The 26,022-nt window shown below is 39.9% G+C and overlaps 3 protein-coding genes across 4 annotated transcripts in view; 1 reads left to right on the forward strand and 2 right to left on the reverse strand.

The window, feature by feature from the left end:
• Positions 1–25,914, reverse strand: part of mad1l1 (mitotic arrest deficient 1 like 1) — a 1,079,555-nt gene extending 1,053,641 nt beyond the window's left edge. Inside the window, exon 1 of the mRNA XM_059979806.1 lies at positions 25,792–25,914. The gene's annotated coding sequence lies outside the window, so the exon portion shown is untranslated. The remainder of the gene's footprint in view (positions 1–25,791) is intronic.
• The window catches only part of nudt1 (nudix (nucleoside diphosphate linked moiety X)-type motif 1), an 86,184-nt gene that overhangs the window by 54,341 nt on the left and 5,821 nt on the right, over positions 1–26,022 (forward strand). The window lies entirely within an intron of this gene.
• mrm2 (mitochondrial rRNA methyltransferase 2) lies at positions 16,043–25,932 on the reverse strand. 2 transcript variants are annotated; one of them, XM_059979813.1, is made up of 3 exons: positions 25,792–25,932; positions 21,457–21,745; positions 16,043–18,807 (listed from the first exon to the last, which is right to left on the reverse strand). In XM_059979813.1, exons 2-3 carry the CDS (start codon positions 21,728–21,730, stop codon positions 18,386–18,388), a joined length of 696 nt encoding a protein of 231 aa, XP_059835796.1. In that variant the 5' UTR covers positions 21,731–21,745; positions 25,792–25,932; the 3' UTR covers positions 16,043–18,385. The 2 variants fall into 2 exon arrangements, with proteins under 2 accessions (XP_059835796.1, XP_059835797.1); XM_059979814.1 differs by lacking the exon at positions 25,792–25,932 and having other exon boundaries at positions 21,457–25,777.

Here is a 26,022-nt window from a genome sequence, read left to right on the forward strand (position 1 = left end):
CTCCTCCTCCCACCCAAAAACCTGTGAAAACCCCTCCCCCAAGTTCCCAGCATCACAAGACACAATAACGTTCCCCATTGATTAACAAATGAATACAATTACCATAGCAGCCATTCTAAAGCGAAACAACGGCGAGAGAAACTTATCCGACAAAGAAGCATTCCTACTTGTAACAAACCAAAGAGGCCATTTAGAGTAACGTACACAGGACATTGTACATATTAAACAAAGGCTGAGTGTAATACATGGGATACATCTCAGCTAATAGTACTGCTAAACAAACAGGTGTTCTGTAAGTGCCATAATATGCAGCTAAGAGAGTACAAAGTATCTAGTGAAAACAACACATAGCAAAATGTGTCTAGTAAAATAATACATACTAATATTCAGTACCTAGAAGTGATTACATAGTATAGTAAATAGCTAATACATAGTGATTATATTTCAGGTATATATAGTGGTTATGTCAGATATATTTCTCAATACATTCTAGTAAATCTTCTCTGTACTCTATTTTGTTGACATCTTTTCTATAATTTGGTGACCAGAACTGTACACAATACTGCAAATTCGGCCTTACCAATGCCTTGTACAATTTTAACATTACATCCCAACTCCTGTACTCAATGCTCTGATTTATAAAGGCCAACATACCAAAAACTTTCTTCACCACCCTATCCACATGAGATTCCACCTTCAGGGAACTATGCACCAGTATTCCTAGATCACTCTGTTCTACTGCATTCTTCAATGCCCTACCATTTACCATGTATGTCCTATTTGGATTATTCCTACCAAAATGTAGCACCTCACACTTATCAGCATTAAACTCCATCTGCCATCATTCAGCCCACTCTTCTAACTTGCCTAAATCTCTCTGCAAGCATTGCAAACCTACTTCATTATCCACAACGTCACCTACCTTAGTATCATCTGCATACTTACTAATCCAATTTACCACCCCATCATCCAGATCATTAATGTATATGACAAACAACATTGGACCCAATACAGATCCCTGAGGCACCCCGCTAGTCACCGGCCTCCAACCTGACAAACAGTTATCCACCACTACTCTCTGGCATCTCCCATCCAGCCACTGTTGAATCCATTTTACTACTTCAATATTAATACCTAACGATTGAACCTTCCTAACTAACCTTCCGTGTGGAACCTTGTCAAAGGCCTTACTGAAGTCCATATAGACATCCACTGCTTTACCCTCGTCAACTTTCCTAGTAACCTCTTCAAAAAGTTCAATAAGATTTGTCAAACATAACCTTCCATGCACAAATCTATGTTGACTGTTGCTAATCAGACCCTGTCTATCCAGATAATTATATATACCATCTCTAAGAATACTTTCCATTAATTTACCCACCACTGACGTCAAACTGACAGGCCGATAATTGCTAGGTTTACTCTTAGAACCCTTTTTAAACAATGGAACCACATGAGCAATACGCCAATCCTTCGGCACCATCCCCATTTCTAATGACATTTGAAATATTTCTGTCAGAGCCGCTGCTATTTCTACACTAACTTCCCTCAAGGTCCTAGGGAATATCCTGCCAGGACCCAGAGATTTATCCACTTTTAAATTTCTTAAAAGCGCCAGTACTTCCATCTGTTTAATCATCATAGTTTCCATAACTTTGCTATTTGTTTCCCTTATCTTACACAATTCAATATCCTTCTCCTTAGTGAATACCAAAGAAAAGAAATTGTTCAAAATCTCCCCCATCTCTTTCAGCTCCACACATAGCTGCCCACTCTGATTCTCTGAGGGACCAATTTTATCCCTCACTATCCTTTTGCTATTAATATAACTGTGGAAACCCTGTGGATTTATTTTTACCTTACTTGCCAAAGCAACCTCATCTCTTCTTTTAGCTTTTCTAATTTCTTTCTTAAGATTCTTCTTACATTCTTTATATTCCTCGAGCACCTCATTTACTCCATGCTGCCTATATTTATTGTAGGTATCTCTCTTTTTCCGAACCAAGTTTCCAATATCCCTTGAAAACCACGGCTCTCTCAAACTTTTAAACTTTCCTTTCAACCTAACAGGAACATAAAGATTCTGTCCCTCAAAATTTCCCCTTTAAATGACCTCCATTTCTCTATTACATCCTTCTCATAAAACAAATTGTCCCAATCCACTCCTTCTAAATCCTTTTGCATCTCCTCAAAGTTAGCCTTTCTCCAATCAAAAATCTCAACCCTGGGTCCAGACTTATCCTTCTCCGTAATTATATTGAAACTAAAGGCATTGTGATCACTGGACCCGAAGTGGTCCCCAAGACATACCACCATCACCTGACCTATTTCATTCCCTAACAGAAGATCCAACACTGCCCTTTCTCTACTCAGTACCTCTATGTATTGCTGCAAAAAACTAACCTGTACACATTTCACAAACTCTAAACCATCCATCCCTTTTACAGAATGGGCTTCCCAATCTATGTGTGGAAAATTAAAATCTCCCACAATCACAACCCTGTGCTTACTACAAATACCTGCTATCTCCTTGCAAATTTGCTCTTCCAATTCTCGCTCCCCATTAGGTGGTCTATAATACACCCCTGTGAGTGTTATTATACCTTTCCCATTCCTCAATTCGATCCAATTAGCCTCCCTAGACAAGCCCTCTAATCTATGCTGCCAGAGCACCGCTGTAATATTTTCTCTGACAAACAACGCAACACCTCCCCCTCTTGTCCCTCCAATTCTCTCACACCTGAAGCAACGAAATCCAGGAATACTTAGTTGCCAATCACACCCCTCCTGCAACCATGTTTCACTAATAGCTACAACATCATATTTCCAAGTATCAATCTATGCTCTAAGCTCGTCCACCTTTCTTACAATGCTCCTAGCATTAAAATAAATGCATTTAAGAAATTCTCCACCTCTTCCTCTCTGTTTATCTCTAATTGTACAAAGAACTTTACTGTCTGTCTTCTTTTTCTTCCTTCTCCCACACATCTGTTCCTACACTCTGGTTCCCCTCCCCCCTCATATCTGGTTTAAATCCACTGGAGCCTCTCTAGTAAACCTACCTGCAAGAATATTTGTCCCCCTCCAGTTCAGATGTAAACCGTCCTGCCGGAACAGGTCCCACCTTCCCTGGAAAACTCCCAATTATCTACAAATCTGAAGCCCTCCCTCCTGTACCATGTCTTCAGCCATGTGTTGATCTGCACTATCTTACTATTTCTAAATCCACCTGCACGTGGCACTGGTAGCAATCCTGAGACTGCTATCCTGGAAGTCCTGTCCTTTAACTTGGCACCTAGCTCCCTAAACTCACCTTTCAGGACCTCCTCACTCTTCCTACCCACATCATTGGTCCCTACATGGACCACAATATCCGGCTGCTCACCCTCCATCTTGAGAATACTGAGAACTCAATCCGAGATATCGTGTACCCTGGCACCAGGGAGGCAACAGACCATGCGGGATTCTCGATCTCTTCCACTGAACCTATCTACCCTCCTAACTATCGAATCCTCTATCATTACTGCTCTCCTCTTTCTCTTCTTTGCTGAGGGTCCAGTCTCGGTGCCAGAGGCGCAACCACTGCAACTTGTCCCTGGTAGGTCATCCCCACCAACAGTATCCAAAACGGTATACTTATTGTTGATGGGAATGGCCACAGGGGTGCTCTGCTCTTCCTGTCTATTCCCCTTCCCTCTCCTGACAGTCACCCAACTACCTGTCTCCTGACTCCTAGGAGTGATTATCTCCCTGAAACTCCTGTCTATTTCTGCTTCTGCTTCTGCCTCCCGAATGATCTGAAATTCATCTAGCTCCAGCTCCAGTTCCCTGACACGGTTTGTCAGGAGCTGCAACTGCATGCACCTTTTGCAGGTGTAGTCATCAGGGACAATTGTGCTTTCCCTGACTTCCCACATACTGCAAACGGAGCACTCGACTGCCCTAACTGCTGCCTCCATTGCCTACTCCTAAGCTAATTAGATTAATTAAAGGAGTTTACCCGGCCTTACCTCATCTGGAGTGAAGCTCGTACTCAGCCTCTGCTCGCTTTTTAAATTCTCCCGCTGATCTCAGAGGCCGACTTTCACACGCTTGCGCAGTTGTGCCTCGTTCAAAGCTCACCTCTGCCTGTTCTTGCCGAAGCTTGATTGAGCCAAAGTCAAACCACTCTGCCTCAGTCCACTCCGACGATGGCTGCTACGACGATGGCCGCTGCATATGGTGGTCTTTCTTTTTAAACCTTGGGTGCACTACGTCACACGCCTGCGCAGTCTAGCCTCTTTGCCCCGATCAGTTAAAAAAAACAGATTCTCTCCGAGCTTCTCTTACCTCTTCCCTCTCTGCCTCTTGCTGCGATTTTCAATGAAAGCCATTGCTCCGTATGCCTTCTTAACCACTGAGTCAACCTGCACAGCAGCTTGAGTGACCAGAGTTAAAAAAACAGGAGTTACAAAAGGTTCATTAGATTAATCTCTGGGATGGGGTATATGACCTATGAAGAAAAAGTAAGCAGTCTTGATCTCCAGAGTTTTGAAGAACACAAGCGATCTCATTGAAGCAAATAAAATTCTTAAAGGTTGTGACAGAATAGATGCAAGGATCATGTTTCCCATAAGTGGATGCCTAGAATCAGAAGCCAGTCATTCAGGACAAAAATAATTTATTTGCTCAATCCCAAACTCAAGACCATTTTCCTCAATTCTCTTCTTCTTGTTATCAGACTGTTTATGTGATTTTCAGCTTTGGACAAACCATAATTCTTTTCAATTACAAGCTTTCATGAACTGGAGTCACCACCACCAATCATACCAAAAGCTGAATTTCTTCCATTTACTGTATTCTTTGCAAATTCTTGATTCTATTTAACCTGACCTGAATATATGCAAATAACACCCTCATCTGCTATGGTTTTTACTTCAATTTGACTATACCAATAGATCTTTTCCTGCTGGCTCCAAGACTCAGCTCTTAAAATTCTGTAGCATTGTCCCCTCAAATTAGTATTCATTACCTTGCCGACCTGCATTCTACCTCAATCCCTTCCTGCCCTGCCTAAATCTGTCTCTAAGAATACGGTACCACTATTCTCACTGAGTTAGTTTTGACCCCACATTCTGGCAAACGGTCCTTAATCCCCTCCACCTCTTCTTCCTTTTAAGAAAATCTCATTCAACCAAGTTCTTTTTTTATCCATCCTATATCCTCAGCATTTGTTTTAATTCTCAATCACAGGAACCAATCTGTTGAACCTTTGTGGTACATCCTCTGCTGCATATGTCAAAGTTCAAAATTTAATATCAAAGTACATATATGCCACCACATACTGTAAGGAAAAAGTAAATTGTGATTCCACCTTGGTATATGCCAAAATAAAATGGAAGTTTGAAGACAAATTAGTGTCACCTTGGAATGCTGTGATAGTCTTCAGATGTGCACCAGTGCACATCCCTGAGATTAGACAATGAACAATGTTTTCCTCCTTACAGACCTGTTGTCTCTGTTTTCCTAAATTATGTGTCTGGACTGAAGGTCATAAGAGATAAAGGGGTGCAGCTGGTACAACCATGGAAAGGAAATGTACTCCGGCAATATTATGTGATGCTTTGAAGGAATTTTAAAGGGTACTTTCTTTGTGCAGGAGGAGAGCTTTGTCTTAGGCTAGGCCATGACTGGTGCTGGTGCTCAGAGTTGGAGAAGGTAAGTCAAGAGGGTTAGAGTATGTTGAGTGTGTATGTGAGGGGGGGGGAGAGAGAGAGGGAGAGGGAGAGAGAGCGAAGGATGAAAGGCCACAAGAAAGTTTGTCATCATTCTCCACCTCAGCTCATTTAGCAGATGATAAATCTTGTTTTCTATACTACTGCTACTGTAGTTGTTTATTTTTCTTTTTGTATTACATTAATGCTATTTCAAATGAAGTGATTTCTTGTGGCCTGTCTCCCTTTGTGTGCAAATGCATTTCCGAATGCCCTAAGCTAAAAAAGAACAGAGAATGAATTTTAAAATAATTTTTTTGCAACTATTATGAGATTGTTTCTTGTGAGCATTCACAGTAGAACAAAGAAATACAATAGAATAAATGAAGAACTACAAAGACTAACAAACAACCAATATGCTAAAAGAAAACAACTGTGCAAACATAGAAATAAATAAATAATGCTGAGCAAAGTCAGTCCATAAGTTACGCAACTAGTTCAGTGTTGAGGTAAGTGAACCAATCAACACTGGATCAGGTTGAATAACTGTTTCTGAAGCTGGTGCTGTGGGACTTGAGGCTCCTGCACCGCCTTCCCAATGGCAGCAGCGAGAAGAGATCATGGATTGGATTCCTTGATGATGGGTGCTGCTTCCTTGTGGCAGTGCTCCTCGTAGATGTGCTCAGTGGTGGGGAGGGCTTTTTTTGTGACGGATTGAACTGTGTCCACTTCTTTTTGTCGACGTTTTCATTCTTGATATTTCTATATCAAGTGCTGATGCAACCTATCAGATTGCTCTCCTCTGCACATCTACAGAAGTTTTAGATGATGCGCCAAATCTGCACAAACTTAGACGAGGCACTGCCACTTACATGCTGGTCCCTGGGCAAATCTTCTGAAATGATAATGCCAAGGAATTTAAAGTTACTGTCCCTCTCCATTTCTGATACTCTAATGAGAACTGATTCATGACCCTCTGAATTCCTTCTTTAGTCAATAATCTGCTCTTTAGTTTTGGTATTATTCCTTAGATGAGTTAAATAATCATTGGTATCCTTCTTAACTAGGGTAAATAACCCTTAGAGAAAGGTGTAGTTTCACCAGGAGCCTAAAAATCTTCATAAGGCAAAACCTTGTGTATATTTGTATCTTCCCCTAAAATACTAATTTGTCAGATCCTTGTCATAGCAAATATGCATATTTAATATCTGCAAATATGCATATTTCTATTGAATAACATCCTCCTGTCTGAAATGCAGTCATTTTTAGGATGTCCATTTAGAACAGAGATGCAGAGAAATTACTTTAGTCAGAGGGTGGTAAATCTGTGGAATTTGTTACCACAAGTAGCTGTGGAGGCCAAGTCATTGGGTGCATTTAAGGCAGAGATAGATAGCTTCTTGATTAGCCAGGGCATCAAAGGGTATGGGGAAAATGCAGGGGAGTGGGGATGACTGGAAGAATTGGATCAGCTGATGATTGAATGGCGGGGCAGACTCAATGGCTGAATGGCCTAATTCTGCTCCTACATCTTATGGTCTTATTTATCCTCATAGAGACACAAAAGATTCTGCAGATGCTGAAAATCTTCAGCAACACACACACACAAAATGCTGGAGGAACTCTGCTGTTCATCTATCAGCTATGACTAGCGGTGGGCTATTTCAAGGGCAAAGAGACAATTTCAAACAAGGCTGAAGGTGGCATCAGATGTACAACAATTCTGGCAAGATTGGCAAGATATTACTTCCTACAAAGCCAAACCCAATAGCATGAATGGCAGTGATTAACACCTTCTATACCTGCTTTGAGAGGGATAATATAACTACAGCTGTGAAGATCCCTGCTGCACCTGGTGACCCTGTGATCTCTGTCTGAGAGGCTGATGTTAGGCTGTAGAGAGTTGTAAATGCAGTTGGTTCCATCTTGTGTACTCATCTACATTTTCAAGGAGCGGTGCCTTAGATAGACATCGTCCATTATTAAGGACCCCCAGGGTTTTCCGGTGACGTCATTGTCGAGAAAGACAGCTTAAGTAACTAGCTCCTCAGGAAAAACGCGTATTAAGCCCCATTAACCCGTCAAATATAATATTTTTTGAAAAATATTTAAACTGAAAAGAGGGGCAAGAAATGGAAATTTAAAAAGCAACACTGCAGAGCCTGCGTCCGAGAGGAGTGCAGCGAGCAGCTCTCCGACCCGACCGCGTGCTAGTGAGGCGGCCGCTGGGCCTCATTCAGTTGAAGCAGTGAATGTCTTCGAAATCCTGAAACAAATAATGGAGGCCCAGAAAGATATAAAGCAGCAGCTCCGTGATATTAAGTCAGAGCTCGCCAGCGTCAATCAAAAAATAGCGGTGGCAGAGACTCGAATTGAGAAGGTGGAAGATCGCGTTCAAAACGTGGAGCGGATACTGAGCAAGACAATAAAAATAAAACATCACCAAGAAGGTAGACTGCTTGACCTGGAGGGAAGATCATGGCGGAAAAATATCAGAATCTACAACATTCCCGAAGGAGCAAAGGCCCGTCTATGACAGAGTTTGTTGAAAAGTTACTGCGGGACGCGCTGGAGCTTCCCCCAGCAATGGAGCTGGAAGTCGAAAGAGCCCACCGCACGTTCGTTCCAAAACCTACCCAGGATAGAAAGCCACGCTCAATAATAATTAAATTCCTTCGGTACAGCACCAAGGCAGAGATTCTATGAAGGGCCTGGGGTAAGAAGAGAGTGTTTTTAGAAGATAAATTAATATATTTCGAACAAGATTAGCCCCCCCCCCCCGCGGTCCTCCAAAAATGCAAAGAATACTCTGAAGTAAAACGTGTATTAAAGCAAAATAAGATTAGATTTCGAACTCCGTACCCTGCTAAACTTCGAGAGTTTTATGACAACGGGACGCAGTTGTACCAGACAGTGGAAGAGGCGACGACAGACATGAAGGCCAGAAGGTTGCCCGTCAGCGTGACCAAAACGAGGGAAAGCCTGACTGAGAAATTGTCCCGCTCGGCTTGGGAAATAGTGCAAGAAACAAGAAGGCAGGAGACAGGAGGAAGCCGAGAGAAATATATCAGGAAGAGACTGGGAGTTTCCCAAAGACAGTCCTTGCCCACTTCAGAAGAGCCATAAGGTTTGGCTAACTTTAAAAATGTTGAGAAGCTAAACAGAAGCAAAAGTACACAGTGACATACCTATCTCGAGAAATAATTATTATAATGTGGATTTTATATTACTTAGTTGTTATTCTTTATTCGTTCACTTACTCCTTTTCTCCCACCAAAATTGGAATATATATATATATGTGTGTGTGTGTGTGTGTGTGTGTGTGTGTGTGTGTGTGTGTGTGTGCATATATGTGTATGTATATATAGGAGGAGTACACAGGGAAATCTTTTCTGTGTAATGGATTTGTTCACTGACTTTTATGAATACTGCAATGGGGGCCCTCAACTCACAGGTAGGAGGAGTTATCCCCCACAGCTAGACATTTCCTCTAGCTCAATGCAGGGTCATCTACTAGAGACCTCAGCCTTGGAATCGCACATTTGTTGCCATTTTTGTTATTATTTGTGTTTCTTGGTTCTTATTTGTTCAGGGAGTAGATCGATTAAGTTTTATTCTAATTTCAATGATACATTGACAGATAAATACAGATGGCTAAGGACAAGGTAAAATTCATTTCTTTTAATGTAAATGGGCTATTAAATCCAATCAAATGTAAGAGAATTTTATCCGAAATGAAAAAAGAACAAGCACATGTAGTGTATTTACAGGAAACTCATTTAATTAATAATGAGCATAAAAAACTAAAGAGAATGGGCTTCACTAATCTGTTTTTCTCCTCATATAAATCAGGGCATAGGAGAGGAGTTGCTATTCTTATCTCCAGTAAGCTAAATTTTGAAAAAATATTCGAAATGGGAGATAAAGAAGGCAGATATATTCTGGTAAGGGGGAATATAGACAGCAATTCAGTTACTCTATTGAATATATATGCACACCCGGGAAGTGATATTGGTTTCTTTCAGAAAATTACTGATATTATGGTAACAGAAACAGAAGGTCTCTTGATATGAGGGGGAGACTTAAGTTTACAATTACAACCAAACTTAGACTCTTCCAATAGAAAAACCTATGAAACAAAATCTTTACGTAAGAAAGTTAATACACTTTTTGAGGATGTTGGTTTAATTGACATATTGAGGGACCTTTTCTCTGACAGAAGAGATTACACTCATTATTCTGCTCCGCATTCTGTATATACAAGAATAGACTATTTCATAACATTTGGAAAAGACAAAGATAAAATAAACACCTGTGGAATTAGGACAATAGATGTAAGTGACCATGCACCTATATATTTATCTGTTGATTTTGACCTACAACCAAAGAATACTATTTGGAAACTAAATTCAAGTCTACTCAATGATCCATACTTTAAGGAACAAATTTAAAAAGAAATTGGTCTCTACTTAGAATTTAATGATAATGGAGAGGTTTTACCTCCCATTTTATGGGATACTCTGAAGGCTGTCTTAAGAGGGAAAATTATAGCGATATCTTCATATAAGAAAAAAATAAGTAATAAAACATTAGAGTAATTACAAAATAGGCTGAAGGAACTAGGGAAAAAAACACAAATTGAATTTGGCACAGGATACATTAGGAGAAATTAAAAGAATTAGGAATGAAATAAATAATTTGGCTACGCAAGAAATCAGGAATAACTTAATGTTTCTGAAACAGAGACATTATGAAAGTGGATTGAAATCTATGAAAATACTGGCATGGAAACTGAAAAAAAAGATAGTAGAAAATACAAAGTACAATTCATAGAATTAGGGACCCAAGAACGAAAATGATAAAAAATAAGCTAAGTGAAATTCAAGAAGCTTTTGAAGTGTTTTACAAAACTCTATATTCCAAAGTTCCAGGGGGAAGCATAACCCAAATTGACACCTTCTTGAATTCTTTAGAGTTACCCACTTTAAGTGAAGAACAAAATAGAAGGATGATTGCTGACATAACTGAAGTTGAATTAAAAGCTGCAATTAGTAGGGTTAAATTAAGCAAGTCACCAGGATCAGATGGGTATACAGCAGCATGGTACAAAGAATTTAAAAATGAGTTAATTCCTGTTTCACTCCCCACACTAAACTGGGCTCTAAAAAAGGCACAAATGCCACCCAGTTGGAAGGAAGCGATAACCTCAGCTATACCGAAAGAAGGCAAGCATAAAATGGAATGCAGGTCATTTAGACCTATATCCGTTCTTAATGCAGATTATAGGTTATATACCTCCATCATGGCCAAACAATTAGAGGAGTTTCTACCCATACTGATACGTAATGATCAGACAGGTTTTATACGACAACACCAGACTCAAGACAATATACGAAGGACACTTCACATTATGGATCATAAACAAAAAAATAAAATTGAAGCAATAGTGATAAGCATGGACGCTGAAAAAGCATTTGATTCGGTTAATTGGAATTTTCTTTACAGAGTTTTAAACAGATTTGGTTCCCAAGACACAATTATTAAAACTATACAGAGACTATATGACAATCCTACTGCTAGGATTAAAATCAATGGATATTTATCAAATAGTCTTACCCTAGAAAGGGGCACGAGACAGGGTTGTGCATGGTCACCACTACTCTTCGCGTTATATCTGGAACCATTAGCTCAATACATCAGACAAAAGGAAGATATCAGGGGAATTACTATTAAAGGGAAAGAGCATAAATTGGCTTGTTATGCGGATGACATTTTGATCTATCTAGAGCAACCAACATACTCTTTACCTAAATTGATGCAATCCTTTGAACAATTTGGTCAATTATCAGGATACAAGATCAACATAGATAAAACCCAATTACTTTCATTTTACTATAGCCCACCGAGAGAAATTGAAAATCGATACCCCTGGGCATGGCACACAGAGTCTCAAATATTTGGGCATCATTATGCCAAAAGAATTGGCAAAATTATCAGCCTTTATATAAAAAAATTAAGGAAGATGTGGCAAGATGGAGCCTGATTCCTTTTTTCAGTCTCAGTTCAAGGATTGAGTCTATTAAAATGAATATACTGCCCAGACTGTTATATCTCTTTCGGACCCTACCAATAGAGATTAATCAAAATCAATTCAATGAATGGAACAAGATGCTATCAAGGTATATTTAGCAGGGTAAAAGGCCTCGAGTTCGTCTCAAAACTTCGCAATTAGCAAAGGAAAAGGGGGGATGGGGCCTACCTTCTCTTAGAGATTATTATTTTGCAGTACAGTTGAGAGCTGTGATATGTTGGTGCAACCCATCATATGACGCTCAATGGAAAAACATTGAGGAGCGGGTACTTCCCATCCCCATACAAGCAATTTTGGCTGATAACAACCTGCAAAGGTACATAAATACTATTGATAACCCATGGGTGAAATTGACTCTTAAAATATGGAAAACTACTATAAAAGAATATAATCTAGAGGGAGATATTGCAATTCTTAAATGGTGTGCATATGACTCTGATTTTACACCAAATAAATTGGATGCTAGATTTAAGGACTGGACAGCTAAAGGAATAACAGTTCTTTGCAACATAATGAAAGAAGAAACACTGTTCAGTTTTGAAATGCTTAAAGAGGAACACTTATTAGATAAACAAGATTTTTATTGGTATTTACAGATGCGGCAATATGTTAATAAGACACTTAAAAATGTAACCAAAGCAAATACATGCTTGATAGAGCTCTTTAGAAAAGCATATAATTCAGATAATGGTAGTAGAATCATTTCAAGCATGTATAAGGGGTTATATCTGAGGAAGAATGGACAACAATATGGAGATATCAATGGAAGTGTACCAGTTCACAGAAATGGAGGAAGTTTGGGTGGAAAAACTTGATAAGATATTTTATTACACCCTCTCAGAAATCCCATTATGATAGTAACCTCCCTGTTTGCTGGAGAAATTGTGGAAATCAAAATGCAAATCATTATCATATTTTTTGGGGCTGCCCTGTTATCAAAGACTATTGGAGGGGGATACACAATGCCCTACAAGACATCTTTAAATGTGAAATACCCTTGGAGACCATATATTTTGGATATATAGCTCAAGAATGGTTGAAAAGAGATAAATATTTAATGAATATACTGTTGGTGGCTGGTAAAAAGACTCTTACTAGGAAATGGTTATCACAGGAGAGCCCAACTTTAAATGCATGGATGGAAATTATAATGGACATTTACAAAATGGAGAAGATAACAGCATCTGTTAATCATAAGCTGGAACAATTTGATTCACACTGGGAAAATGGTTTAACTACATAATGCCTGATAGGCCTGATTTTATTCTCACAAATCAATGAAACTGTTGTAAAAAAAAAGATCACTCCCTACTTGTACATATTTCTTTCCTTTTGCTTGTTTTTTCTTTCCACTCTTTTCTATAAGCGTATACCCCAGATAAATACTTTGTGGAGATTTTGTGATATATATGATTATATGATATATATGTACAATGTCTGAAATACATCTTATGGAAATGTTTGTTTGATGAACTTCAATAAAAAAATTAATTAAAATTAAGGACCCCCACCACCCAGGGCATGCCCTTTTCTCATTGTTATCATCTGGTAGGAGGTACAGAAGCCTGAAGGCACACACTCAGTGATTCAGGAACAGATTCTTCCCCTCTGCCATCCAATTCCTAAATGGTCCTAAATACTGTCCTTTGAACACTACCTCACCTTTTAAATATATATTATTTCTGGTTTTGTACATCTTTTAATCTATTCAATGTACACATTACTTTAATTTATATACTTATTTATTCTCTTCTTCTTCTATATTATGTATTGCATAGAACTGCTGCCAAGTTAACTAATTTCATGACACAGGCTGGTGATAATAAACCTGATTCTGAGTTGACATTTCAGGCCAAGATCCTTCTTGAGTCCTGCTGATAGGTCACAGCCAGAAATATGCACACTACATTTCCCTCCTTCCAGTGTTGTGTGTGGGTTTCATTTAGCCTACAATCTGCTTTTAGCAGATCAGTGGTCTTGTGAATTTATCTACCTGGGCAGAAAGTGTAGAGTCAAATTGGCTTGCCCATAGAAGACAAAAGTTCAATATGACATGCTGAAGTTCCATAAATACTAGGATCTATACTGGACCTCTGTGTTTATGATTGATATATATATGATTTGGATGAATACATAGATGGGTGTGTTAGTAAGTTTACATATGATACAAAGATTGGTAGCATTATTGAAAAATTGCCAAATGATACAGAAGGATGGAGATCATTTACACTTATGGGCAAAGAAATGAGAGATGCAGTTTAATCCAGCCAAGTGTGAGATGTGGCACTGTGGGACATCAAAAATGAAGGGACAAAACATAGCTAATGGTAGTGTCCTTAAGATGACCGAGAGATCTTGAGCTCCAAGTCCATAGCTCCATGAAAGTGGTTGCTGGGGTGGAAAAGGTGACATATGGCATGCTTGCATTCAGTAATCAAATCATTGAGTTCATGATGTGGAAAGATGCAGCTCTTTATCAAACTCTGCTTAAGATGCTTCTGGAGAATGCTTTCCTTTCTGGTCGCCCCACTATATGAAGGATGTGGAGGCTTTGGAAAAGGTCCAGAAGAGGTTTATCAGGATGCTGCTTGGATTAGTGGACATGTGTTACTAGGAAATATTGGGCATACCTGGGTTGTTTTCCCTGGAGCAGCAGACGTTGAATTTATAAAATTATCAAAGCCATAGAAAAGGAAGACAGTTGGCATCTTCTCCCCAGGGTTGAAACTAGAAGGCATGCATTTGAAGTGAGAGGGGACAATTTCGAAGGGGATGTGTGGGGCATTTTTTTGTATATTACAGAGTCACGGGTTGCAGTGAAGGCAAATACATAGAGGTATTTAAAAGGCTCTTGGATAAACAAATGGATGTGCAGAGAATGGAGGAAGATGGGCATTGTTTAGGCAATAGGGATTCTAGTTTGGTGTTCAATTAGTTCCTCACAACATGCTAGACCAAAGGGCCTGTTTCTCTTCCTGTCTTCTACAATCCGGAATGGTGGGTTGGCAGAAGAGAAAAACTTGATTATCGTGGCTTTTTTTTTAGTGCTATAAACTATTTTCCACTTTTCCACGCTGTAGTAATAGCATCAAACTTAAGGAGATTTAATTCATTTTACATCAACTGTTATTAACTGTCATATTTCACTGCAGCTCATCTGACAAATATAACAAAAATCTTTGTTCCAATTTCCAACACAATCTCCTGTCAACACATTCAACCTTTTGACTCAAAGGCAAAAGTTGCTGTCTTCTTAGCCATTGTTTACAGCCAACAGATGGGAATTAGGAAGAAGGAGCTCAAGAAAATGACAATCGTCAGCAAAATGGTACTAAGCAAATATTTGGAGCAGCAAGCTAAGTGTCTAGGTCCTGAGTACTTTATCCTAGTGTCTTAGAAGAAAGGGCTGATGAGACAGTTGATTTTAATTTTCCAAGTCTTAAAATTAAGGAAAGGCTTAAGGGAAAAAAAATCATTAAAAAAAAGAAACTACAAACCAGTTAGTTTAACATCTAATATAGGGCTAATGTTAGAAGCTATTACTAAAATCATATATTAAGCACTTGGATAAAGATAAGAATAGTGTAAGGAAAATGTGAAAAATATAGCAGCATATAAATTAAGCTATGAGAGACTGCCTAACTCTGAAATGCAGAGGGATATAGATGCACCAATACATGACTTGCAAAAGGATAGCAATTGGGCACAGCAAATAATTTCAGAAGATCACAGAATGTTATCAGTTTTTGTTCTTAAACTTGAATACCAAAATAAGAGGTAAACTTCAAGCATTGTTAAGACCATATCTGCAGTGTTGACCACCTTATTTAACAATATACTAAACTAATGCCTGGACTGGGTAGGGAATCTTTTATAAATAGGCTTGTACACAGCAGAATTGAAAACTGTGATATCCAAATCCTAAAAAAACTTAATGGGATAGATGTAAAGAGGACTTTCCTTTTGTTTGTAGAGAATACAGCAAAGGAGTGCCCATGTTTCTTTTTCTATTAAAAAACATTCACTCCATTTTCAGCAGAAAAGGTCACCAATTTAAGACAGAAATGAGATGACATTATTTCCCTTAGAGAGGCACAAGACTTTGGAACCCTTCTTTAAAGCAAAGTTTTAAAGGGCTTTAATGATGACGTGCGAGATATTACCCCTGAGCAATCAACTGCCAGGTACTGTGTTTTAGAAATGTTGAGAATTGAGAAGAAAATTTACTCACTCAAATCAGAATCAGAGACACGAGAAATCAGAATCAGGTTTAATATTACTGGCATACTGTATGTCGTGAAATTTATTGCTTTGTGACAGCAGTACATTGCAATACACAATAAAAACTATACATTACAAGAATATACTGTACATATAACTATTTTAAATTTTAAAAAGTTGTGCAAAAAGTAGTAAAAATAGTAAGATATTGTTCAAGGATTCATAGTCCATTCGGAAATCTGATGCTAGACAGATTTAGCAAAATTATAAATGGGTGATAAATCCTACAAACTGTTACAATGCAATCAAAATTACCTGGAGCATTACTCTGTTCAAAGATTTTTTCTTCTCAATACTTCTGGGTGTATCTTATGGATTTTGGGCTGCTGATCATGAAAATCACCATCAAATTTCCCTATCACAAACAAGTGAAGATCTGCAGATGCTGGAAATCCAAGCAACATACACAAAATGCTGGAAGAACTCAACAAGCCAGGTAGCATCTATGGAAAAGAGTATAGTTGACATTTTGGGCCAAGACAGTTCGGCAGGACACTGAACTTTGACTGTACTCTTTTTCATAAATGCTGCCTGGACTACCGAGTTCCTTCAGCATTTTGTGTGTGTTGCATGAAATTTCCCTATCACACTATTTTTTTGAAATCACCTATATTTGTTATTTCAATTCATAATTCAAGTCAGAATAACGGATGCCAAGATTAAGTAACACACACACACACACACACACACACACACACACACCCACCCACAACCCCCCCCCCCCCCCCCACCACCTCAGCAGGCCGAGATGTCTACCCTTTTCCATAAATGCTGCCTGACCTGCTGAGCTCGTCCAGTGTTCTGTTTCTGTTGCTTTGGACTTCCACCATCTCGTGTTTAAGATTAACAAAGGCATTTTTGTTGGTCCAATAATCAAACGGGTCATCAATGACAGGTAATTCCAAGAACATCCAGTGGGACAGAAAATCACATGGAAAGCATTCAAGGATGCTGTTGAAAATCTTATTGGTAACTACAGAGCACCAAATCACGAGCAGCAGGTTGATAACATGCTTCAAGCATACAAAACCATGCAACATGTCACTGAAGGTTCATTTTCTGCATTTCCATTTAGACTTCTTGCTTGCAAATCTTGGCACTGTCAGCAATAGGCACGGTGAAAGCTGTCACCAGGACATTATGGTCATGGAGAAATTATATCAGGGCAACCGAAATCTACCAATGCTGGTTGATTATTGTTGGACACTTACAGCAAGTGGATAGCCTTAGACACCGAGTACAAATGAAAATCATCAACAAAACATTTTTAGCTTAGTTGAGCTATTGCAAAGCATCAGCACCATTATGAAATTAAATGCATTATATTCAATATAAGTTAATTTCTTGTTTCTCCAAATTCCTACATGATACAAGTAGTCTGAAATTATATTTGTTTCCAGTTTCAAGCAGTCTATCATAAACAAAAAAAATTCTGAAGGAAGCAACACTTTCTGAAAAAACAATTGGTATCCAGTATACACGAGGAAATCTGCAGATGCTGGAAATTCAAGCAACACACACAAAACGCTGGTGGAAGACAGCAGGGTAGGAAGCATCTATAGGAAGAAGCACTGTTGAAGTTTCGGGCCGAGACTTGATGAAGGGTCTCAGCCCGAAACGTTGACAGTGCCCATCCTAGAAGGTCAGTGTTTTGCTATTATTTTACTCTCCAGCATCTTGGCCACTACTTCACTATTGGCCAACACTTGAAGCAGACCACACATCCACTGATTGCATTACTGAAAAACCCCGAATTCAATAAAAAAAATTCTATGATCAATAGCTCAACCAGATAGGCAACAATTACTAAATTCTATACAATTTGTACCATATTTTCTGCTTTCCATCATGCTTGTCTTTTTACTTAATATGGGAGCTTCAAAATTGTTAATTACTTTCCCTTTGAAATGATGAATGTTAATATGTTTAAATTGACTGGAATTCGCCAACTGTATAACAGTGACACTACTTCATTTTTCCACTGTATCTCAGTACATGTGACAATATTAAGCCAATACTAAAAACACTTCATTGTTACGAGATGAGGAAGATTTGTGCAAACATCTTCCTTTCAATAACTTAGATTTTATTCAACTGACTGACTAAATATTAATTTTTATTCTTGATAAAAACAAAACATTGTAGATTTTTGCACAGCACCTCAGAACAGATTACTGGCAATTGTGCTTAAGAAGTGGATATTTGCCATCCACCTGGGTATGAGTGCTGGACAGATGTAGAGAAATAACAAATAGGTGATAAAACCTACAAATTGTTACATTGCAATCAAAACTCCCTGGAGCATTATCAGTTGGTAACATCAACTTCTGAATCTTCTCGCTAAAAAGTAGATTTCTGATGACTCCTTTCTGCTTGCAGATGGTTTTAAAATCTTCACCTCTCCGAACAATTTGGCAAGTTGCTTTTGGAGGAGGAATGTGTTTGCTCCATCCCAGAATTTACAAAGCAAAGTACCACCAGGACTCAGCACCCTTTCAGCCAGGCCAAAGATACAAAGGAACAGTTTGACAAATTGTTGCTGGTCCAGCTCACGGATACCACTTGCATTCGGTGCCACGTCACTGAGAATAACCTGAGCCTCTCCCCCTGGTAGGGTCTCCTGTATTCTGGCTTTAACTTTAGGATCCAGGAGATCACAATGAGACAGGAATACTGCACCCTCCAGCAAAGGGATGTGTAGAAGATCAACGCCCACCACTGAACCTACTGCAGTCTTCAGATCTGCAAAGAAATAAAACTAAATGAAAATTACCAAAAGCCAGAATGAATAAGAGACATTTTATATTTTCAGAGAAGGCTCCCCACACCTTCACTGTTAACTTCATCATATGATATGCAACTTATTTCCTTTATTTAAACCACTTCAATATTGATTCAAAATCAAAGAAAGTAGTATAACAAATCTTCTGACTGATACTTGACCCCAGAGACAGTCCAGTGAGGCACCTTCATGAGGTAGGAATAAGTGAATACTGCACTGTAAGAGTACCAGTTTCCATTACATTAGGTAAATGTTAAGTTTCCATAGCAGCAATAGTTGAAGAATATGGTTGTTCTCCCCACAGACCTTATCAGTGAAGAACATGTGACGTAGCCAATATCATATTTCTTTGTGGCAGCTTGCAATGAATAATTTGTCTGTTTCAGTTCATCCATCACTGATACACAGTGGGTGCAATGTGTACATCTACAAAATGCATCGCAATTACTCACTCTGTAACACATCCCCAAACCACAATCTCTACTCCCAAGGACAAGGATAGCAGGTGCATTGAAATACTGCCTCCTGCAGGTTTCTCTCTAAGTTACATGCCATCCTGACCTGGAAATTCACAATTTCTTCATGAATCCAAATCCTGGAACTTCAAACTAACTGCACTGTGTAAGTGCCTTCACCAGGAGGACTACAGCAATTCAAGAAAGCAGCTCACCACCTTCTGAAGGCCAGTTAGGATTGGATAATAAATAATGACAACATGGGGCAACATTTTGCGGGCAACTCACAAAACTACTAGCTATTCCACAAATGTACTTCTTTTGGACTATGATCACTACCATCTGCAGCCTCTAATTTCCCTTTGAGAAATGCACTTTTGAACCATCTAAGCAAACTAGCAATTGTGATGTCCTGAAGGTTTCAGTGAACCTGACTCTCAAGGACACAGGTATGGCCATCACTGGAGAAGATTTAAAGGGTCAAGACCCGAGGGCAGAAAATGAACCAATGGTGCGACTCACCACTCTGTGCCAGTTAAAGTGAAGAACCATATTAAAGTGGAAAACAAACTAGTGTTCAAATCACTCCTTTGTGTCAGCCAAGATCCCCCACCTAAGCCTGTCCCGTCTCGCTCTTTTCTCATACTTGCAGGAGTTCTGGGTCCTGCGTCGCCAGGTTTGGCAGCAGTTACTGCCCTCACCTCAGAGCTGAACTGAGTGAGTGGACTCACTCTCAGGGTCTCAGCAGCCATTGAGCTCCTGGACCAGGTTCACTCACCTCAGCACTGAACTGACGACTCAGCCTGTGGACTCACTTTTGGAGACTCTGCAGTCCATGTTTTATGTGTTATTAGTTTACTTTTTCCATTGTTTGCACAATTTATTCTCTTTTCAAAGATTGGAAGTTTGTCAGAAGTTTGTAGGAGGTTTTTCATGGATTCTATTGTGTTTCTCTGTTTTGTGGGTGCCTGCAAGAAGATGAACCACAGGATTGTATATGGTGCATACACTTAGACAATAAATTTACTTTGAAATTCGAATGCCCTTGTCAAGGGCACCCAGATTTCAATTATTTTTAATTCTTGAGTTTATTGGCTCCACTGGGGCCAGTGTGCCATGGCATCCAGGCTGTCGACAGAGCATCCCCTCCCCAGGGGTTCACTCGGCAGAAGACAGTGTATTGTGGTTGACTGCAGGTTTCTGCAGCAGTTGTGGCTTGAGACTAAACTTTATTTATTGTGTGGCTGTATATTACTGATACCTTTCTGTACTTGCTATCTTGGAAGTGTTCTGTGTGCAATGTGACTATTGGTACCATGTTTAGCACCTTGGCCCCAGAGTAACACTGTCTTGTTTGGCTGTTTTCATGGGTATTCATGTATGGTTGAATGACAATTGCATTCAAATTGAATTGAATTATTTAGGATGTCCTGCAAGTACAAAATACTGACAAACTCCTAGAAGTACTGATATAATCAATAGGACTCAGAGAGACTTGACGCTCCTGGGCACGTGAGTACAGAGAGACCAGATGCTCCCAGGCGCATGAACACAGAGAGACCGGACACTCCAGGGAAACTGAATAGAGAGTCAGCTCTGAGAGCCCTTTGACCTACATTTCAAAAATATTGCCTGCTACGTTGTTAAAATATTTATTTTTCTGCAACAAAAATAAATTATTATGTTTACAACAAAATGCGCATGGTGCCAAACAGAGAGGGTAATGATCAGTTCATGGAATCTCAAGCTTACTCCCTTTACACCCTTAACGGTTTAAAAGGCACAGCGGTTACATTACTGAATTAGAAAAACAGAGCTGGTGTAATGATGTGGAGACACTTCAAATACTAACTCAGCAGCTGGAATATTTAAATTCAAGTAATTAAACTGAAATAAAAAACTGCCATCAGTATTCCAGTGACCATTAAAGTACTGTGCTGTTGTAAAATCCCATAACATTCATTAATGTTAAGGAAACAAAATTCAGTTTTCTGGTCTGACTTGTACACAGCCACAGACCTATCAAAGAGGATACTGTATGAGTCACCCAAGCCATTCAATTTTATAATAATTAGAAAAAGGAAATAAAAATTCATCTTGGGAATGACACCTACATCTTAAAAATGAATGAAACATCTAGTATTGGTCACTCACCAGAACCAGTAGCGTTAACCTGGTTAACTGCAACTTGACTCCAGGCACCTGGTGCTGCACCACAGTCGAGCACACTGATCCCGGGCTGCAGGATACCATGCTTGGCATCAATCTCCAGCAGCTTAAATGCACTCCGGCAGCGATAGTTTTGTTGCTGAGCAGATTTCACAAATGGATCCTGCAGCTGTCTTGACAACCACCTCTGCTCAGCTGGAGTCTTTTTCAGCAGTGGTACTGCTGTATGAAATAAACGACACTGGACACGAGAGATCATATCACCCTATAAACTCTGGGGAGATGAACAAACAATGCTTTCAGAAGAGACAAAATAAACTGAAGATGCTGGAAAATGGATAGGAGAAGTATTCTTGACATTTTAAGTTGAAACTCATAATGCAGGTCCCAATGCAAGATTTTGTCCTGAAACATCAACAATTCCTGTCCCCTCACAGATGCTGCTCAAGTTTTTCTAGTAAATTGTTTATTGTCCCGTACTTCAAGGTTTTTTTTTTAAATCAAACAGATTTTCCCCTTTAACTTCAGATAGATTCTACTCATCAAATGGGCCTGGTTCCTGTATTTGAATTTGAATTTATTTAAACCTTACATCCATCCCACAACATGAGGGAGTAAAAATCTTTGCATTACGACTCCATTGTAATGTGCTGACATGTGAATTTAAAAGTGTAATGGCTTGTCCCGTAGTCTGTTGGTCATAGCTTTAATACTGCAGTACCGTTTGCCACACAGAAGCAGCTGAAACAGTTTATGTTTGGGGTGTCTGGAGTCCCCGATGATCTTCCAGGCCTTCTTTCTGCACCCACTGCTATAAATGTCCTCGATGGAGGGAAGTTCACATGTTGGGCTATCCATACCACTCTGCAGTACTCAGTGGTCAAGGTTGGTGCAGTTCCCATACCAGGCGGTGATACTCTCAATGGCACCCCTGTAGAAGGTCTGGAGGCTCATGCTGTACAATTCTATGTTGTGAAGTCAAATCCACAAATTTTTAAGAGTCAAAGACAGATATGATCAGGAATCAGAGAAGCATTCTTTTGACCCACGTAGGTATTACTCAGATATGAAGAGGGTGCATGGAATAGAGATTTCTATAACTGTAGAAAGTGGAATGTCAATGGCCAGCAAAGGCTGGAATTCAGAAGTAACAAATGGAGATTATAAAGAAGTAGAAAGGGGATCAGATCATTAGCAGAGTCATGAAAGTCAGCATGCCTTCCTTTTGGGAAAATCCTGCCTGACAAATCTGTCAGAATTCTTTGAGGAAATAACAAGCAGGATGGACAAAGGAGAATCGGTGGATGTTGTATGCTTGGATTTTCAGAAGGCCTTTGACAAGGTGCCACACATGAGGGTGCTTAACAGCTCAGGGCTGTGTGCTTAGCCCACTGCTCTATTCTCTCAATACCCATGACCATGTGGCTAGGCATAGCTCAAATGGCATCTATAGTTGAGTGCAGCAAACTTGCACTCAACATCTGTAAGAACAAAGAGATGATTGTGGACTTCATAAAGGGTAAGACAAAGGAACACATACCAGTCAATAGACAATAGGTGCAGAAGTAGACCATTCAGCCCTTCGAGCCTGCACTGCCATTTTGAGATCATGGCTGATCATCTACTTTCAATACCCGGTTCCTGCCTTGTCCCCATATCCCTTGATTTCCCCTATCCATAAGTACCTATCTAGCACCTTCTTGAAAGCATCCAGAGAATTGGCCTCCACTGCCTTCCGAGGCAGTGCATTCCAGACCCCCACAACTCTCTGGGAGAAGATGTTTTTCCTTAATTCTGTCCTAAATGACCTACCCCTTATTCTCAAACCATGCCCCCTGGTACTGGACTCTCCCAGCATCTGGAACATATTTCCTGCCTCTATCTTGTCCAATCCCTTAATAATCTTATATGTTGCAATCAGATCCCCTCTCAATCTCCTTAATTCCAGCGTGTACAAGCCCAGTCTCTCTAACCTCTCTGCGTAAGACAGTCCGGACATCCCAGGAATTAACCTTGTGAATCTACACTGCACTTCCTCTATAGCCAGGATGTCCTTCCTTAACCCTGGAGACCAAAACTGTACACAATACTCCAGATGTGGTCTCACCAGGACCCTGTACAAATGCAAAAGGATTTCCTTGCTCTTGTACTCAATTCCCTTTGTAATAAAGGCCAACATTCCATTAGCCTTCTTCACTGCCTGCTGTACTTGCTCATTCACCTTCAGTGACTGATGGACAAGGACTCCTAGATCTCTTTGTATTTCTCCCTTACCTAACTCTACACCGTTCAGATAATAATCTGCCTTCCTGTTCTTACTCCCAAAGTGGATAACCTCACACTTATAAAGGGATCAAAAGCAGAGAGTGAGCAATTTCAAGTTCCGGGTGTTAATATCTCTGAGGACCTAACCTGATCCCAACATATTGATGCTGCCATAAAGAATGCAAGACAGTGGCAATATTTCATTAGGAGTTTCAGAATTGATATGTCATCTAAAACATTCGCAAATCTCTACAGATGTACCATGGAGAGCCTTCTAACTAACTGTATCACAATTTGGTGTTTTGGGAGTTGTGGTGTCTACTGAACAGGATCAAAGTAAGCTGCAGACAGTTGTAGAATTAGTCAGCTTCATCATAAGCACCAGTATCGAAAACATCTTCAAGGTGCATCAAAAAGGCAGCATCCATCATTAAGGATCCCAGCTACCCAAGACATGCCCTCTTCTCATTACAACCATCAGGGAGGAGGCACAGAAACCTGAAGGCAAACATTCAACAATTAAGGAACAGATTTTTCCCCCCTCCCCTCTGCCTTCTGATTTGTGAATGGACATTGAACCCATGAATGCTACCTCAATACTTTTAGGTTTCTGTTTTTGCACGACTAAACTTTACTTAACTATTTATATACATGCACACATATATGTACACACACGCGCACAAGCATTTACACACACATATTTACTGTAATTCACTTTCTATATTATCTTGTACTGCATTGTGCTGCTGCGCAAAATTAACAACCTTCACAACATATGCCGGTGATATTAAACCTGATTCTGATCAACAAGAGCTCATGATATTACAGGAAAGATACTGGCATGGATAGAGCATTGACTGATTGGCAGGAGGCAGAAAGTGGGAATAAAGGAAGCCTTTTCTGATTGGCTGCAGAATTTGGCATTGCTTTTTGTGTTAACAGAACTGATGGCTTTGTGGACAATATGAAGATAGTTGCAGGAGTTGTACAGATTAGGAGAACGGGCAAGAAGTGGCAGAGGGCACATAGTGTTGGGAAGTGTATCATCATGCACTTTGGTAGAAGGAATACAAGTTACTTTTTAAAATGGGGAGAAAATTTAAGAATCCAATGTACAAAGGGACGGGAGTTCTTATGCAGGTTGAGTAGGTGGTGAGGAAGGCAAATGCAATGTTAGCATTCATTTTGAGAGGACTAGAATATAAAAACAAGGATGTAACACTGAGGCTTTATAAGACTCAGGTGATGCTTCACTTGGAGTATTGTGAGCAGTTTTGGGCCCCTTACTTAAGAAAGGTTGAGCTGACATTAGAGAGGGTGTCAGAAGATGATCACAGAATGATTCCAGCTTATCATGTGATGAGCGATTGATGGCTCTGGACTTGAACTTGCTGGAATTTAGAAGAATGAGGGGGAATCTTATTGAAACCTAACAAATGTTGAAAGGCCTAGACAGAGCAGATGTTTCCTATATTGGGGGAGTCTAGGACAACAGGAGAGAGCCTCAGAATAGAGGGACTTGCATTTAGAACACAGATGACGATGAATTTCTTTATCCAGACAGTGAATCTGTGGAATTCATTGCCAAAGGCAGATGTAAAGACTAGGTCATTGGGTGCATTTAAGGAGGAGGTTCTTAATTAGTCAGAGCATAAAAAGTTATAGGGAGAAGACAAGACAATGGGGTTGAGAGGGAGAATGCATCAGCCATGATGAAATGGCAGAGCACACTCAATGGGTCTATTGCTGTTCCAAAGTCTTACAGGTCTTAAGAAGGAGAGTATAAGCAGCAGGGAAATGTGAGGAGTGGGCAGTCTTGTTTAATGTAGACACGGAGACTGGCATATACAGTACAACGTGCTCAAGGAACTCAGTGGGGCAGTCGGCATCTCTGAAAGAAAATGTACATTTCAGTCCAGATGAAGGGTTTCGACCGGAAACGTCAACAGTCCATTTCCCTGACCTGGTCCTCCAGTATTCTGTGATGTTAGGCCTTTGGCAATCTATGTCATCATGTGCGCAACTCACAGTCCCCTTGAAATCCCCCACTCTTACCTCTTAGTGACACTCCGCAGAATCACTATAGGTCCTCCATCAACATTGAACACGCTATCCTATCTTTTTTGAAAGCCTCCCCATCGTCTCAATCACACGGTTGGGAAGAGTCTTGAACTTTTTAGGTACATCACCAATGTCACATAGGAGCCTGCCGAGATGCACCGCCTATCGGAATGGGGATCGGAGAAGGCCAGACAGGAAGACAAACTTTTGTTCAGCACACAGCGG

Source organism: Hypanus sabinus, chromosome 9 (assembly GCF_030144855.1).
Source record: "Hypanus sabinus isolate sHypSab1 chromosome 9, sHypSab1.hap1, whole genome shotgun sequence".
Taxonomy (NCBI): Eukaryota; Metazoa; Chordata; class Chondrichthyes; order Myliobatiformes; family Dasyatidae; genus Hypanus; species Hypanus sabinus.

What these genes read in the sequence shown, in the direction of transcription:
- mrm2 (XM_059979813.1), bottom strand. Translation starts at nt 21,730, where the DNA reads ATGATCTCTCGTGTCCAGTGTCGTTTATTTCATACAGCAGTACCACTG. An exon ending in GGTTAACGCTACTGGTTCTG is followed by an intron (nt 18,808 to 21,456) that starts GTGAGTGACCAA and finishes ATTTCTTTGCAG; the next exon opens with ATCTGAAGACTGCAGTAGGT.